This window comes from Excalfactoria chinensis, chromosome 16 (genome assembly GCF_039878825.1).
Source record: "Excalfactoria chinensis isolate bCotChi1 chromosome 16, bCotChi1.hap2, whole genome shotgun sequence".
Taxonomy (NCBI): domain Eukaryota; kingdom Metazoa; phylum Chordata; class Aves; order Galliformes; family Phasianidae; genus Excalfactoria; species Excalfactoria chinensis.
In genome coordinates, this window is record NC_092840.1 from 10,637,118 (window position 1) to 10,654,151 (window position 17,034).

At 47.2% G+C, this 17,034-nt stretch overlaps 2 protein-coding genes and 1 non-coding gene across 4 annotated transcripts; 1 reads left to right on the forward strand and 2 right to left on the reverse strand.

Moving 5' to 3' along the window:
- Nucleotides 1-1,454: 1,454 nt before the first annotated feature.
- RANBP1 (RAN binding protein 1) lies at nt 1,455-10,447 on the reverse strand. Of its 2 annotated transcripts, none has more exons than XM_072351035.1 (6): nt 10,324-10,447; nt 8,218-8,354; nt 6,916-7,073; nt 5,358-5,486; nt 4,249-4,314; nt 1,455-3,268 (listed from the first exon to the last, which is right to left on the reverse strand). In XM_072351035.1, coding segments are annotated over exons 2-6 (477 nt in total). In that variant the 5' UTR covers nt 8,220-8,354; nt 10,324-10,447; the 3' UTR covers nt 1,455-3,146. The 2 variants fall into 2 exon arrangements, with proteins under 2 accessions (XP_072207136.1, XP_072207135.1); XM_072351034.1 differs by lacking the exon at nt 10,324-10,447 and adding an exon at nt 9,738-9,887.
- LOC140259854 (small nucleolar RNA SNORA77) lies at nt 4,041-4,174 on the reverse strand. Its single transcript, XR_011905465.1, has one exon. It is a non-coding gene; the product is annotated as a small nucleolar RNA SNORA77 (small nucleolar RNA).
- TRMT2A (tRNA methyltransferase 2 homolog A) lies at nt 10,254-16,971 on the forward strand. The gene is made up of 11 exons (XM_072351033.1): nt 10,254-10,737; nt 11,364-11,472; nt 11,867-12,048; nt 12,672-12,786; nt 13,046-13,161; nt 13,684-13,795; nt 14,393-14,515; nt 15,421-15,496; nt 15,898-16,014; nt 16,226-16,322; nt 16,569-16,971. Exons 1-11 carry the CDS (start codon nt 10,265-10,267, stop codon nt 16,855-16,857), a joined length of 1,809 nt encoding a protein of 602 aa, XP_072207134.1. The 5' UTR covers nt 10,254-10,264; the 3' UTR covers nt 16,858-16,971.
- The last annotated feature ends 63 nt before the right edge of the window (nt 16,972-17,034 follow it).

The window sequence follows — 17,034 nt, forward strand, 5'->3', positions numbered from 1 at the left end:
GGTCCGCCGCTCGGGGCGGCGCTTCGGGCCTCTCGGAGCTCCGCGTCAACGGCCGCGCCGCGCGGGGTGTGCGCTCACAGCGCCGGGTGCCCTCACAGCGCCGGGTGCCCTCACAGCGCCCTGCTCGCGCTCGGCTCGTCCGCACGGCGGCTGTGCGGGATGCGCCGCTCCGAGCGGGACCGTGCGGGGCCGAGGGGAGCAGGAGAGCGCTGCGGGCATGGCGGCGTGTGGGACAGAACGGGGAAAGCTCGGGAAGGAAAAAATAAAATAAAAATGAGGGTTCTCAGCGTTGCGGAGCTGGCAACAAAATCGAAAGCGTCGGCCTGAACGTGTGGGAGAGCACAGCGAGCGGCAGCCCGAAGGCGCGTGGTTACGTGAGAGCTGCGCTCTGCCCTCCGTGTCCTCCAGAGCAATGCGGCGCACCGAGCAGCGCGGCGTCCTGCTGCACGGCCGGCATCCTGCTGCAGAGCCTGCAGCCCGCAGCCACCACACAAGGCAGGAGCAGGGCGGGAAGCGGCGCTCCAGGGGCTGCACGGCCAGCGGCTGCTCTGCACGGAACGGCCGCACAGCGCCGCTCCAGCTGCCGGCACAGCCCCGCTGAAAGCCTCCCGGCACTCCTGGAGGAGCGCACCGAGCCGAAGCAGAGCTGTGCTCGAGCAGCACCTGCCCCGCCGCGGCTGGATGCAGTCGCTGAGCTGCGCTTAGAACAGCAGTCCTTGTCTGCAGGTGTCACAGAGCGTACAGCACAAACCCCAACTCCACAGCAACAAAGTGCTCCCACAAGAGCAGCTGGCGTTGAGGGACTGCTGTAGGTGCTATAGCTAGCACCGCTAGTCGGTCCTCCATACTTAGTCACATACTGGGAAGTCACACAAACAATTCTTCCCCTCATCTCCTGGCTCTGAAAACCACGTATTGCCAAAGGTTTTGACAGCAGTAGTGAAGCTCTGGGTTATTCCCCTTCCTTCTATTTTGAAAGCAAGAGTAATTTTAGCCAAGTCCAATTTGGGAGAACTTTGAAGCCATCGGGCCATTGAGCAGCCAGCTGTTAGCTTAGGAGACTGGAACCTTCCTCAGCCAAACGCCATCCAGAGAAATGATTTCAGCTCATCATTTGGCTCCTGCAAACTGCAGACGTTGAATGAACGGTGTTAGCAATCCATGAACTGGAAACATGGACCGATTAACCTGAGCAGGAAGGGAAATGCTTTGAAAGCAATTAAACATGCACAAGTAAAATGGTGGGGGGAGAGGGAAGAAAGAAGGTGATACAGTTACACAGGCTTTGTCAGTATTGAGACCAACATTAAGATGAGAACACTCAGGACATTAAGCCCAGCGATGTTTCCTCCTGTCTTCTGCGTGTCAGTGAAAGCAAATCCACCCGCTGCTGCCCTCTCCACGCTCAGCCCCATCGCCAGCAGCTCTTTAAATGAAAAGCAAATCCTTTAAATGAAAATTTACATTTATTTTGAAATTTTTAAATGTCGCTTCTATCAATTCAGACACAGTTTGACATTATCAGAGAATTTACAGTGACTCATGGATAACGATTTGGCTTTCACATTCAAATGCTACGTACTTCAAAAGAGCTTTGCTTTGTTATTTCCAAACCAGAAACACTGAAGAACGCCGTTTTCCTTTTGACCATCTTTGTTAATGAACAGACCTTCGATACCTGCTGTACTTGAAGGGGAACGCGTACGACACTAAAGGAATTACTTGGTGGGAATGAAGTGAGTACCGTAGTTACAGTTCCACATTTAGCACTACTGGTTCATGGCAGCATCAACAGGCGGCACTAAGCAGGAATGCAAGTCGTTCTCTATTGAACGTATGTTTTCCTCGGGTAGATTGCAGAGCCCCATCTACTTAGAAAGCCTTTTATGAAGACAGGTCTCACTACCCAATAGTAACACCATACAAAGTTTAGCAAGTTTTGTTCAGTTCTCATACTTTTAAGAATAGTAACATAGAATTCCATTGCTATCTAACACTGACCTTGTATTAGTGGTTAACAACAAAATTCAATTAATCTATCCGACTTAAATTGTGTTGATTTTCTCGCTTTATATGTATTTTCTCCTACTCTCTAGCAGTTACTTGAAACCAGGCAAGCAATTAATGCTTGTAGGAAAGAGATCGGATTGACTCACCCATTACTGGCGAGAATCGTGCCCCTTCAGTGTACAACGTGATCGACTGACCTAAGAGAATAACTCAACTCCTCCCTTCAAGAGGGACGGGCTCCCAGCACGCACCCTGAGAGCTCCCCTCCTCTCCAGTTCTTAAAAGCAATATTAAGCTCCAAGGCCCTGAAAAAAACACAAAGGCTTGTACATTTTAGAATGTAACTGTTATAATATGCTGACTGCTGGTACTCCGACGATTAAGACTCATTTGCATACATCTTAATATAAGAGACCAATACCACCTTCAGTCAGCAAGAAGCACATTGTGGAAGATCTGGGACCACAGCTACAACTTTATGCTAGGCTCAAGTGTTTCTAACAGCAATGACTTCCATAAGCGGTAGAGCTTTTGTTTTCTAAAAGGAAAATACTACTCAGGTCTCATGTCATGTTTCCTCCCCACCTTTATTTTCCCTGTCCAATGGAACACCACTAATAGTGCACCAGGGATGCGCTACTGCCCAATGGCACAAACCTGCCGCATTCCAAGACTCACAGGTGTGTTTCCTGCTCAGGAACAAAGAGCAGAGCAGAACGTGAAAGGGTTGCTGTATTAGTGTCCAAGACATGCCTGCCATCCTAATCTTCCCTGTTCATAAAGACTATTAGTCTAGTTAGCCTGGGTAGGATGATATGCATCTCAACACCCATTGAAACAATTGTGTTCATAAGCCTCTAAAGCATATAGAAAACTCAGTTCTATCCTCTGATGCTGTTTCAAGTTTGTTTTATTCACTCTTTTGGATGACCATAAATACGTGTTTCCACTATGGAAAAGAAAGTTAGCACAGTACATTTTCATGACTGGGGAATGGATTCTCTGAAGACATCTTCAAAAGGGCAAAAGCTTAGAAAAAACAACCTGAACATTGAATTCAGTTCCTTATAAAGTCCCTTGTAAAAATAAAAAAAGAAAAAAAAAATATAAAGAAAAACTGCAAGGCCCAGGATGATTTATTGCTTTTCTTCATTTTCCTTGGTCTCTTTCTTCTCAGCTTCTTTGCTCTCTTCCTTTACAGAAAGCTCTTCTAGTTTTTCAGCAACTTTATCGGCACTATCATTTTTGTCTGTGCCTGCTGAGAGATTGATGAGGGGAAAAGAAATGTTACACACAGGAAGTAGCCAGTTTTCCTGCAATGGAGGAACAGTAACATGGAAGGTGAAGAGGACGAAGTGCAGAGACAGCCTGCATTTAGAATAAGAGCAAAAGCAAAAGAAACTCGCCACTGAGCACTGGGGTGACTCGCTGTGTCTTTTTTGCCAGTTCCTTCCACTGTCTAAATTCAAGAAATACCACCCGAGTATTTTAATCACTAAATGAGTGTCCAATCATACTGACAGCGAAATGCAACACTTGGTCAGCTTTAGTGCTACCAGTAACAGACTCTGTACAACATCCAGTCAAGGGAATCTCCCAAGTCCACAGCTTCTTGTCCACCTCAACTGAAACCACCCTTCCCAAGACCCCACCTCCCCAGCCTGAAACTGGGACAGACAGCAAGTTCCTAAGAGTGAAGGATTCTGATCCGAATCCCAAGAGCACTGATCGCCAACTATGCCTAATCTGTACTTTAGGAAGATGGAAGTGTTTATTTCACAAGATATGCTATCTTGTAACAGACAATTGTACATGCAGTGCATTAAGCTATTCAATAAAGACCCACAAGGAAATGCTACCACTTTAAATACAGTAACAACTATTAGAATTGAATGCTCTATTTCCACACTTATGTACTTGTGGAATGCGGGATGGGGAACTTGAAGAAGGAGATGTCACTGTGGATAGAGTGCTCACAGTTCACTCGTGTGCTGTAAACTGAAAGCACTTCTGCAGTAGTTCCAAAAAAGAGAAATGTCCCAGTAGCAATTGTAACAGCCTTCCACGAGAATGAAGGCAACTCATCACGCCTGTGAGTGATTACTCTTGCAGACAGAAAAAGCACCTGAACTGAAGACTGCAGTTCGGTACAGAGTGAGTCTGCTCAAGCACAGCGATACACTGGGGGCTAAAACCACTCAAACACAAGAGGCACAACATTTAGGACTTAACACTTACCTTTTTTTGCTCTCTTGTCTACTTCATTTCTGCATTCTTCAAATTTTGCTTTGAATTTCTGCGCGTCTGTTCCAGTAAAGACAGAATATTTTTTCATTAACTTCGCCTCCTCCCAACACTGTTTCTCAATTATCTTCCCTCAAAAACCAGACGTTGTGTAAACAAAACTTGTAGGTACTTATAATGTCATGGAATTTAAGATCAAATGAAAAGCTCTAGAAAGTTTTTCAGCCACTTCTTTGTGCAGATCTTGAGCAGCAAGTCTAAGAAAGCCTCTTCACACCTTCAAAATACTTCAAATAAGACTCCAGAAAGAACTACACTGAGGTCAATACAACTCCTAGCTGTCCCCGCCCCACAAAAATAAGAATACAACAGTATCCTAATATTACTATGCACAGAAGACTGAAGATTAGCTATGAACTACTGTTCTTCTCCACTGCATTATGCCCCAGAAGAACTCACAACCATACTACAACTTAGGGTCTCAGCATCAAATGCTGAAGATAAACACTGAATACTGTGCTAGTGATACAAATACTTGAATTCAAGTTAATCTTGACTACAATAGCAAACGAAATATGATTGCTCTTATGTTTTGTCCTAAGTTGCCATAAACAGTGTTTATACACAGTTAATACAAGCAACAATAGATTGCTAGACTGATCAGTCAAGGTACTTAACAGTAGAGCCATACACACAGCACCTGGTACACCAGCTTGGTATGACCGACCACACGAGGTCACTGTTGCCCTACAGGAAATTCAGATGCCACCGTGAACTAGTTCAAGAAATACCAACTCCTTTTCAAGCATCCCAGAAAAGACATCTGAAGGGCTAACTTCCATCTGCCCACCTGCCAGCTGCTTAGTTTTTTTCATGCAGACGTAATGCTGACTAAGTTTCAAAAGTTCCAAGGACATAAAGCTCTGTAAATACTACTGAGGACCTAGCTGTCATACCGTACATCAACACATAGTAAAATATGTAGCCAACTTCTCTCAGTGAAAGCAGCAATTAGCTGATGCTTCTATACAGTAGCAAGGTAGCATATCTAACAGTGGTTTGCAGTATAGAGTATAACACAAGTTCAGCAGCTGTCCACTCACTTTCCGCATTTAAAAACCGGATTGCCAGAAGCTCAGGCTTGGGGCATTCATCTGCAAAGTCGGCATGCGTATTCCATACCCATGCTCTGTCACTCCCAGCATTAGGCCTCAGCTCCATTAAGGGTGTGACTGAAAAGCAAGCATGAGAAGAGGTACAGAGCACAGTAATACGTATTTTCCAAACCAGCCTTCATAAACCTGAAGGATTTGTTGCTTAAATAACGCGTTTTATAGAGAATTACTTAGGGATAAATAAAAAAAAAACAGCAGTGTCCTTTGCATCCTCCAATAAAGTGACACAATGCCATTGCTGTATAAAAAGAGTGCTAGATTCACTACGGTGCATCTTAATTCTGTTCCAAAACAAATGACTTTTATACTTACCCCAAGAGACGCAAGCATTAAGCACAATCCTAAGGAACAGTCAAATGGTTAGGAAGAAAAGGCACTCAGGGGAAAAGACCATTCTTTTGCACACTGACAATATGGTATACTACAAGACAAACTATTCCTACACTTAGCCATCTAACCCAACTGAGGGGGAGTTCCAACATCTCTGCTCACACCACTCAGCCCTCACACAGTTCAGACACGGATGTTCCTTGCTTCTCCCTGTCCAAATCCTGGCTCTTGTGCTTAGTTCAGGAGAAACCTAAAGATAGCCAACTCACTTCTTTGCGTGTATTTAAATATATTTAGAGATGGGATTACACTGTTTCATTTAATGCTCCCAAGAATGAAAAGGGTCGTTCTGTCTGCCTGCCCATCATCAGAAATTTAGTCAAAAAATGTATACTGCAAAACGTTTTTCCAGGACAAACATCAGTTTAAGTGGACATTTCCCTAAAGAAAAGGTTGATTACTGTTACTGGTTGGTGACTGTGCTGCTTTTGCATTTGTCTTTGACCTTCTGTAAAGGTTTGCCCGTAGAAAAATAAACATGGCTTCTGTTCTCAGATTCGCATTGTTACTTTAAGCAATTATTTCAAACTACTTGAATGTAGCTTAACTTCAAAGATACTGAAGGCTCTATCAATAACAAAGTATTGCCAAAGCCACTAAGTAATAATTTGGTAATACTTTCTCATTCTTTTATGAAAGAAGTCAGCAAACATTCTTTATTATCAACAGTACTAAGGCCCACACTGTCTGTGATCGTTAAAGAACAACAAAGCGTTGGGATCAATGACTCTGTGTTTGCCCATCCCAGTTACACTTCAAAGCGTCTTCAAACATCAGCACCCTTTAAAACAAAGAACTTTCAGACTCAATGCTGCAGGTTATCGTCAAAACTACAGCCTCCTTCCATCCATAAATAAAGATGAGCACTCATGTTTTGGTACACGTCTTTTGTGGACAGGGCAAGAAATGACAGTATGCATAGTCTCCTCTAAGTTGGGCGCTTGCTTTAAGAGGCAGCATCTCTCTACCTACACTGCTAAAAGCCACCGGGCTCTTAAGTTTCAATGTCTAAAGCTCCATCAAGGTTAATTAAATCACACACACACACACACACACACACACACCACAATAGCAAGTATAGCAATGCATGACATACTGTAATGGTTTGCGCAGATTTTTAGAGTTTTATCCCTCCTCATGAGGAGGCGAATTGTTCCCTTCTCCTTGTGCTTCAAGAGCTTTACATCACCAGTTCCTCGTTCTTTCCATTCTGGAAGGTCATTCTCAGATGCAAATCGGAACAGCTTTGCTCGCCTTAAAGAAAGAAGAACGTGAGAAGTTAACCTGTATGTAACTGTTTATTGAAACAACACATCCACCTGTATGGTACAGCAGATGTTTTTTAAGCCACGCAAGAAAGAGAAAATGTTTTGAAAGAACCTGGGGTGGTTTTGTGTGCAGTAAGGAGTTGGACTCCATGAGTCCTGTGGGTCCCCACCAGCTTGGACTACTCTGTGTGATTCTGTGACTCCTGCTTTTATTTAGCATGCAGTGTTAAAAACTAATACTCAAGTTTACTTGCAAGCTGTGAGGGATCCTTTATCATGCACATGAGGGTTAGTTATGTTCTGGACATACTTTGGGAAGTGAATGTACTTGTTGTTTTAAATTAATGTATAAATAACAGCTTTTGTTATTCATAGAATTCCTACATTAGGAATACAATTGTTACAGCCATCCAGCAGTAATTTTAATTGCAGAAATTGAGTAGCCTGAAACTACTTGTGTATTTCCAAGCCCAGTGTTTGATCCACCATTAACAGAGTCCTTTACCCTTTGGAATCACCCCTTTCCAACTCTCAAACCCTCCTTATTGCTGCTCATCAGACAGGTACAAAGGAAGCCCAGCGTTGCACTGCAGTGCAACAAACCAGCTTTACAGCATCATCCTTTAATTTTTCAAGATGCCAGTATGCCAAAGGAAAAAACCAGGAATAGTTTGGGGATCAGTCAACACTGATCAGAGTGAGCCTGGAGAGCTTAAGACGCTGCTAAAGGAAGGGAAACATCTGTTCAAGAGACACTAATTCCAAATAGATCTTTGTCTGGAAAAAGCCTAGGTCCTACGCTGGTCTTCCATACCTTTTGCACTATACGTTTTAGACCACTATCACATACCTTCAAAACTTTAGTTATTATCCAAGTTAATGTTTTCTTTTGGGATAAATGAGACAATACTAAAACCTTATTCCTTCATGCTATTCCAGACCTTCACCAGTTCCTTGGGGATGGTGCTGTCAGACCTCCCCAACTCAACCTCTGCCACTCCAGTAACCAGCAGTTTACTTACACTGCCACTTCATGCAGATTCCTAACAAGTTATCCAATTTTCTCCTAACACATTAAAGCTTAAGTACAATAAGCAGCCAGATAACGTGTAGAAGCGTGTTCTACTTACATCTTGAAGAGCTCTTCCTCATCCTCTTCCAGAGTTTTTATTTCCTGCTCTGGAAGGGAAACTATGGGCTCAAACTGAGGATCGTGGTTAGAATCATCTGCGTTTTCAGTAGAAGTATCGTGCTCCTCATGTGCTTCCTGGACAGTGGAAAACAAAAAAGAAAGATAAACTTGCTGCACACTTACATTCACAACTACTCAGCAACTGGATCTCAGCAACCAAAACATGCTTTAAAAATAAACCATATTCACAGCTGAAAATTAATTGCTTTATGTCGATGTGCAGTTAGACTAAGAACGAAGCAGCCTTGTGCTGGTTTTGTTCTACTCTCCTGGCTTTTGACTGCTGAAAAGTCATTTCCCATCATTTTTCCAGTATAAACACGTTATACTACTAACGACCTATCGTTAACGGGGAGGGGAAACAGCACTAAAGAAACCACCTCCACCAACCTAAGTGCATCCAGACAGGCAACAGAAGTTCATTGTTCTCGTCCTATGTGTCAGAACTCCCCGCAGTCGGAGAGGTTTCTGAAGCCCAGTCTAAACACTCAGAAGTTATTGAAGTTTTCTTCCTCCAACACAACGCTCTTTGAGGAGCTTTGTTTTTAATTGGAGGGTAAGTGGCCAACATGAGGCTTCCTATGCAGTTGCTTGGGGTCCACCCGCACCGTTGCTAGGCTCAGGAAGTCTGCAGTCACAGCTGGCGAGGAGGGCACAGCACCATGACTGCATGGCTGTGCGGGTAGGAGCCTTCAAGGGAGAGCAAACTTAACGAGGCCACAAACGGCGATGTGAGGTGGAGAGAACCGAGTCGTGTCTTTTTGTTGCTGGGATAACACAAAGGCGGAACACGGCCGCGCACACACACATACACACACACGGTGCTCACACACACACACACACACACACACACACACACACGGGGCCTGCAGCGCGCTCAGGGTGGAACAGGGCGCAGCTCTCAGGGAAAGAACGCTGCAAAGAACTTTCCGTTAACCAGCGATGGCTCCGCGGCTCACGCGCGTCCCCGACGGCTCGGTACGTTAAGGCTGAAGGGAGCCGCGTCGGTAACGAGAGGAGCGGAGCGGCCCCGCGCGGTCCCGCAGCTCCGCCCCCGGCACGGCGAGCGCCGCCACCACGTGCGGGAGCGGGCGGGCCGGTATCGCGACAGGCGACACGTGGGCCGCTGCGGGCCGGGCCGCGGGGCGAAGAAAGGCGGAGCGAGCGGGAACGGCCGCAAAGAGCGAGAATGGCCGCGGGGAGCGGAGCTGTGCCTGGAGCTCGGCCTTAAGCACGGCCTTAAGCTCGGCCTTGAGCTCTGCCTTAAGCTCGGCCCCGAGGGCAGCGCTGCCCCAGCCGCCTCCGCGCGGCTCAGCCCACAACCGGGCCTGTACCTTCGGTCTCGGCCCCGCGCGGCCCGCACCCGCTTCCGTTACCCCCCATCCCCCACCCCGTCCGCTCCTCCGCCGCCTATATCCCCGTCCCGCCGTCCCGCTCCGTCCTCGCCGTCCCCCTCACCCTGTTATCCGCCATGCTGCCGGGCTCGCTGCGCTCCGTTCTCGGCCGCTGCTTCCTGCCGCGCTCCCCCGCCCCTCCCGCCTTTACCTCATTCCCGCAGCCCGCGCCGCCGCAAGGCACGATGGGAAACGCCCCCTTCCTTTCGCGCCGCGCCGCCCGCCCCGCCCCTCCGCCTCACACGGGGCGCCGAGCCTGGGCCGGGCCGGGCCGAGTGTCCGACCCCGAACCTCCGAGCCCCGCCCGGCAGCGCGGAGCCCCGTCCCGGCAGCTCTCGTCTCCTCTCCTCTCTTCCTCCCTTCCCCGGCCGCGCCGTTCCCCTCCCGCCGCTCCCCGCCGTGGCGGCCCGGCCCAAGATGGCGGCGGCGCTGAGGCAGCGCTGAGGCGGCGCGTCGGCCGCCGTGTTTTACTCTGCTAAGCGGGCGGATCGCGGCGGTTCGCAGGGCCGCCTCGGCACAAGTACGTGGCGGACGATCGGTTTCCCTGCCCGTCTCGTTCCGTAGCCGCCCCGTCCCGCCCGGCGCAGCGCCATGGAGGCGGCCGAGGGCGGCCCCGACGTGTACGGGTACACCCGGGCGGAGCTGTTCACCTCCGAGATCTACAAAGTGGAGATCCAGAACCTGCCCAGGTACATCGGCTTCAACGACGTGAAGAAGTTCCTCTCCAAGTACGGGCTGAGCCCTCACAAGATAAAGCTGCTGGGCAAGCAGACCTTCGCCTTCGTGACGTTCAAGAGCGAGGCGGAGCGGGACGAGGCCGTGAGGGTCCTGCAGGGCGCCGCGTGGAAGGGCCGCTCCCTCGGCGTGCGGGCGGCCAAGCCCAAGGCCGATCCCATGGCGCGGAAGCGGCGGCGGGAGGAGCGGGACGGGGCCGAGCCGGAGCCCGCCGAGCCCCTCAGCAAGCGGATCGCAGACGTGGTCACCCCGCTGTGGGCCGTGCCCTACGAGCAGCAGCTGGCCGAGAAGCGGCGGGAGTGCGAGCAGGTGCTGCAGAAGCTGGCCAAGTAATGCCGCCGGTAACGCCGCCCTCGGCCCGAAGTCGGCCGCGCGTAGAGCTGAACGCGGGGCTGACGGCGCCGTAACGCGCGGAGCGCCGCTGTGCCCCGCAGCTCGGGGCCGGCACTGCCAGCGGGACTGGGAGCGGCGGGAGTGGGACCGGCACCGCGTTGGGGCCGCCGTACGGAACGTGGGGCCGCCGGTCCCGGGTAGAGCTGTGCCGGCATCGCAGCTCGGCGCCTGGGGAGGCCGGCATGAAAGGGCCGCTGCACGGACCGTCCGGTGCCGCCGGGCTTCTACACATTATGCCCTCGGTTTTTTTAGTCTTTGTAGATCGAAGCATTTGTTCCATCATTTCCATTAATCCCATAAAGTTCCACCCGTGCGTTGGGGACGTTCTTAATCTGGCACGTACCGTTGAAGTTGTACAAAGTCTTGTTTCTTGGGGCTGCAGCTCTTGTAACTTGAGATCTGTTCCCCTGTTAAAATGTGGGTTTCCTCCTGAAGTTTTCCCTCTAGTAACTTGTTGTGCCTTTTGTGGGCCATGAAAGGATAAAAAAAAAAGTCTTACGTGACCATCAACCTCACTTGTTCCAAACGTGCACTTTTAAATTGTTGTTTCTGATCTGGGCAGGGAAATTGCAAACACCAACAGAGCGCTGCTGCCCTGGCTGTTCCTGCAGAAGCAGAAGTACAACAGAATGTGCTGCCCTGTAGAGGGAGTGAAGGCCTCACCCTTACAGGTAACGGAACGCCCTGTGAGCTTAGCCTTCAGGCAGCCATCCTAAGAGACAGTGAAGAAAGTGAGGGTTTTTCTTCCTCTCAGTTAATCACCAACTGTAGGTATCGCTGCCTTTCATGTGAACAGCGCCTGGAAAAGTTGGCAAGAAGCAGAATAATCCACCTTTAAAAAGGGTGCTGTCCCCAGAAGCGTGTTGTAGCTAATGTCAGCGCGGTGCAGGGAGCGCAGGAGTTTGCCCTTGGAATTGCAGATCCTGTTTGTGCTTTATCACTATGGCCAGTAGCTCACAGCAGGCGCGTATGAGTACCTGCAGCCACATGAGAGTAGTTCCAGGATGAAACAATTGACAAATAGGTGCCGTATAAATCTCTGACATGACTTTATTTTAAATCTAGACCGAATATCGCAACAAATGCGAGTTCTTGATTGGGATTGGTGTAAATCAAGAAGACAAAACCGTGGGTTGTCGTCTTGGCAAATATAAGGGCGGTACCTGCGCCGTGGTGGAGCCGTTTGATACCATCCACATTCCTGCTGTTGCCAAAAAAGTAGTAAAAGCTTTTCAGGACTACATAAGGTGAGCAAAGTGAAACGGGGTATCTGTGCAAGTTTTGGTGTCTCAGATACTGAAGAGTACTCACAGAATTTACTATGAACAGTTGTAAGACAGCTGCACCAGAATTCTTGTTAAAGCTGAAACAAAAAGCAGCTGCTTGCTTGGCTGATTCGGGGAGAATCCTGCAAGACAACCTTCAAACACTGATTGGTGAGCAGCAGTGCTTTCTTAAAGCAGTTTACAAAGCAGTTTAAAAAGCAGTTAGATCCTCAGCAATTGAAACCCCAGAACAATTGTGAAGATGGGCAGTTCAGTTTGCAGTGAAGGTTCTTAAGGTGTTTCATTTTCTGACCATGGTGAGTGGCTGCCTGTGCTCTGTCAGTTTGGATGGATTAAAGTGGAGGAGGATTGAGAAGAGCTAAGGGCAGATTGTTTTGCAGGAGGAGACAGGATCTACTTCATCTGTCCTTTTTTTGCCTTACTTAAGATTTGGAAGTCATTCTTGACAGATCAATGTAGCCTCTGCTTTACTTTAATATTGTTCATCACTTTACCTGCCGAGCTGCTTGTGTTTCAGTAAACTATTGAATGTTATTCCCTCACAACTGTTCCTTGTTAAGTTACTGACCTGCTGCTCGTTGCAGGTCAACCCCTTACTCAGTTTACAGCCCAGAAACCTATGAAGGTCACTGGAAGCAGCTCACAGTCCGTACCAGCAGGAACGGCCACATCATGGCAATCGTTTACTTTAACCCTCAGGTATTTGAGATACACGACACACTGCTTTAAATTACATTAATTTGATTTTCCAAACAGTGCATGTGAAAGAGAAATGGAATAGTTATTTGGTACTACTTGTCTACTTAAAATTATCCGGTACACGTAAATGAGCGATTAATTGACATCAGTAAATTATCTTCTCTATTATATACTGCTGCTGTACAGGTGGCATGTGGTAAATCATTTCTGTTAAGTCACAAAGATGACGATTCTCCCTCCTTCCCACCGACACCTTTAGAAATTAAGCAGAGAAGAGCTAGCTGACCTGAAGGCGGCTCTGGCAAAACACTTCACTGACGGGGCAGGGAAGGAGAGCGGCGTCACTTCCCTGTACTTTGTGGAGGAAGGCCAAAGGTACGGGACACGGGACTCGGCTTCGCCCTGGGGAATTTGGGTGGTGGCAGTTCTGTTGTCTTCAGCAGTAGCAGAGGTGGCACTTCCACACCCTTAGTTCACCTGTTTCCAGTTCCTAAAGGTAACAGCAGCACTACTGATCAGCCAAACAGTTATTCAGCTTTCCCACAAAACAGGACCTTCCACGTCCCTGTAGCAGTGCGGGGAAAAGGGCAGATGGCATTACTGCGTGTGAACCTGCTCTGTGTGGGCAGCTGTCACACTGCAGAAGAGTTTGCTGCACGAGATGGCCATTTGCTCTCAACAATCAAGTTCTGCCTCTTTTTAGGCCCAACTGTGTATAAATAGAATAAGAATTATAAGAAAAAACCTCCAAGACGACACTCTCGAAAAGAACACGATTGATGTTGCACACTATAAATTACTGTCTGGTATCTGTCTAGCTTTGAAGATGTCTTCAGCTTTGTGGAAAATGGCAACAAACACATTAATGTGCTTTTTTGTTTGTTTCTCCCCTCCCAGGAAATCTCCCAATCTGGAAGACTTGCCTTTGGAGCACGTGGCTGGCGATAAATACATCTATGAAGAACTTCTTGGCCTAAAGTTTAGAATTTCTCCTCATGCATTTTTTCAGGTGAGGATGATACTGAGCTGCTAACTGAACTGCACTTGCATTATTGCCTTCAAAACTGACTACTTCCCCATAGCAAGGTAGCTTATACTTAGGAGATGTAACCTTTTATACCATCATTGTGATTGAATGCATTTAAGTATTGTGTTCTGCTGTAAAAGCTCAGTAAATGAGCATTAACGTGACTGGTGGGATGTCAAATGTAGCTGTTCCTTTCACCACTTCAGTATTTGATACCATTTGCATCCTATTGAGAGCCCTTGTACAGAACATGCAGTAGCAGTTCCATAATCTTTGTAGTTCTTGTTTCCTTCTCCAAGAGGTAATTCTTCCCTCCAGAGCTTTTAATCCTGAACATGTAGTCTGTGCTGGTGGAATGGAGTTAAGTGCTAAAGCAGAAGGAACATAGAAACCAAAACACTCTATTTCGGAACCAAATGAAACCTGTAATGGTGTCATGACTTGGAAGTCAGCCACGTGTGACATTGTTACACATAAATGGGACTTGTTTCTTAGAAATGAGGTAAAAGAAAATCAGCTTTCCTAGAACTCATTCATACACAGTTTATGAAGTAAGCTGGTTTGACACTAATTTCACAGGTAAACACACAGGCTGCAGAAGTTCTCTATGCTGCCATTCAGGAGTGGGCACAACTGAGCCAAGAAAGCACCGTGCTTGACGTCTGCTGTGGTACCGGAACCATCGGGATTTCCTTGGCTAATGTAAGTAACATCTTGTAACAGCCAGATCTTTTGTAATGCTTCTGACAAAAAGAATTCTTGGTGTGTGTATGTATGTATACACATATGTATTGGAGGGAAAGGCAACACCAGTTCTAAATGACCCGAAAAAGGGTGATGGTCACAATCCAGTTAAAGGAAGGAAGAAAGATTTGCTTACCTATTTGAAGGCTCAGAGCTCACCAGATACCTTTGCAGAGGGATCTGCAGGTAGAGATGCTTCTCTTGTCGCTGCCAGCCCTTCTATGAGGCTTATGGAGGGCTGGAACCAGGCTCCACCTCTCCTGGTTATGCAGCCGAATTGCTCCCAGCTGTGCTCCCAGGGCTGGCTGTGTCCCTCACCAGGTGCTCAATCATTGGTTCAGACTGTGACTTAGCAGTACCAACAGCTAAATGTAATTATTTCTAATGAAGTTGCTTTCAGCTGTTTATGAAAGCTCACTCGTGTTGAGTGCCCTAAATTATCTTCAGATTACAAGTCAAAAGAGGCCATAATTCTGTAGGATGGCCAAAATGTAGCAAAAAAGATGTATCCACTTAACTAGTTGAGTTTTGTCAGGAGTCTCTGTTATGAATAATCATCATTACTTATACTCGCATCATTTTCTGGTGTAGAGCTTTGCTAGAGTGTTGTTTGAGGAAGCCTGGAGCCTCCCCTAAGAAAATAAACAACCCAGCATAAGTAGAGTTGGGATAAACGGTGTCCATCCCCCAGCTTCAATCTGAAAAAGCCCCATTGTTTGCACGGGTTTCTTCTCCAACTTTTCTGGCTGCAAGGCACGAGTTCTCCAGGCGGGTGTTGCTCCAAGTTCCGGTTAATTGCTGATGTTGTGAATAACTGCTGCATTTCTGTATCGTGGGCTGAGCTTTTCCCCTTCATTCTGTAGAAAGTGAAGAAAGTGATTGGAATTGAACTCTGCCAAGAAGCTGTGCAGGATGCCAGAGCCAATGCCCAGATGAACGGTTAGTTAAGCTAAAAGGCTAAAAAAGTCTTTGTTTTCTGTGTCCATTTTAACTGTATAATCTCTCCTGAAAAGAGAATTGTGTGATAATCTGTGGGATCAGTTTTCCTGTTGACAGTTAGCATCGATGTTTGGTTTTCTCATAAATAGAACACTTCAGTGCAGATGTGAAATGAAGTCACGGTTACCCTTATAACCAAAGCATTAACAGCAGCCTTTTGGCTTTAGCCTAGATAAGGACACACACAGAAGTTACTGCTGTTTGAGCAATTTATGCACCGGTCAGTGATACAGATGTCATTTGTCATTTGTAAGGCACAGGGCTTGAATATGGACAGTATTGAAACTTGGGAGTATTGAAAGATGCCGTAACTAATAACGTTTATTTACTTGTTTTTGTAGAACTGAGTAATATTGAATTTCATTGTGGGAAGGCTGAAGATATCGTTCCTTCCTTAATTAACGTATTAGCTCCCCAGAACCTGATTACTATCGTAGATCCACCTCGAGCAGGACTGCGTAAGTTCTCCTCTGCGTTTTAAGTGCATTCTCCTCATTGTTTTTTGGTGGGGTGCCCAAGAAAATACCAGTGGAATAAATGAAGTGGGGGCTGTAGCTGTAACTCGCAGCGGTGCAGTTCCACGCCGGTTATGTTGATGATGGACCACGTGCTGGACTTTTTCACAAGTCTGTTGACACTCGTATCCAGTCTCTTCTTTTCTCTGTCTAGATTCCAAGGTAATCCTCGCAATTAGGAGAGCTGAACAGCTGAAAAAGCTTATCTATGTGTCCTGCAATCCTAGAGCTGCAATGAACAACTTTGTGGAGTGAGTAGTCCTTGTATTAAGTAGACAATGTGAACGTGGTAAAAACTAAAGTCCTTGCTGCTGGGGAGGAGGGCTGAGATTGGCTTTTTATTTTTGAAGTCCTATTCGTAGCAGTTTACTTTCTACCTTGAAGCAAAAGGTGCTGCTTTGGGAGCAACATAAGTACAAGGGTGCTGCCAAAGAGTAGTAGTGATAAACAGCATAGTCAAATATTAATACAGTTCTTCCTCCATCTTCCCCCCCAAGCCTTTGCCGGGCCCCTTCCAACCGAGTCAAAGGAGCCGCCTTCCGACCTGTCAAAGCAATGGCTGTGGATCTCTTCCCTCAGACCAGGCACTGTGAGTTACTGATACTCTTTGAAAGGGTTGAATATGCAAATGGAAGCTCTGCTGAAGCAAAGCCTGATGCTGCTCAAGTCACACCAGAGGATGATGAGTCAGAGCACTTAGATGGTACCAACGCAGCTAACACTGATGCAAACGAGGTGGATTCTGTCGCTGTAGATGCAGCATGCAAAGAGAAGGAATCAACGTAACGCCTGCGAGATACTTCCCAGAAACTGCTTCTGTGTCTTGCTGCTTCAATAGTATTATTGCTGTAAGACCTAGGTAATAAATCTTATCAACAGCGTGGCTGCAAGGCTTCCACTTATTTAATCACAACACTAACCTGAATCCAGCCTAATTATATTCTCTTAGGCCAAATCAGGCTT

Coding starts and splice junctions, on each gene's coding strand:
- RANBP1 (XM_072351034.1), bottom strand. Junction 4,315..5,357: donor CCGGTTTTTAAATGCGGAAA/GTGAGTGGACAG, acceptor TTACTGGAACAG/ACGCGCAGAAATTCAAAGCA. Junction 3,269..4,248: donor AGACAAGAGAGCAAAAAAAG/GTAAGTGTTAAG, acceptor TCAATCTCTCAG/CAGGCACAGACAAAAATGAT.
- TRMT2A (XM_072351033.1), top strand. CDS start 10,265: ATGGAGGCGGCCGAGGGCGGCCCCGACGTGTACGGGTACACCCGGGCG. Junction 11,473..11,866: donor TGAAGGCCTCACCCTTACAG/GTAACGGAACGC, acceptor TTTTAAATCTAG/ACCGAATATCGCAACAAATG. Junction 16,015..16,225: donor TCCACCTCGAGCAGGACTGC/GTAAGTTCTCCT, acceptor TTCTCTGTCTAG/ATTCCAAGGTAATCCTCGCA.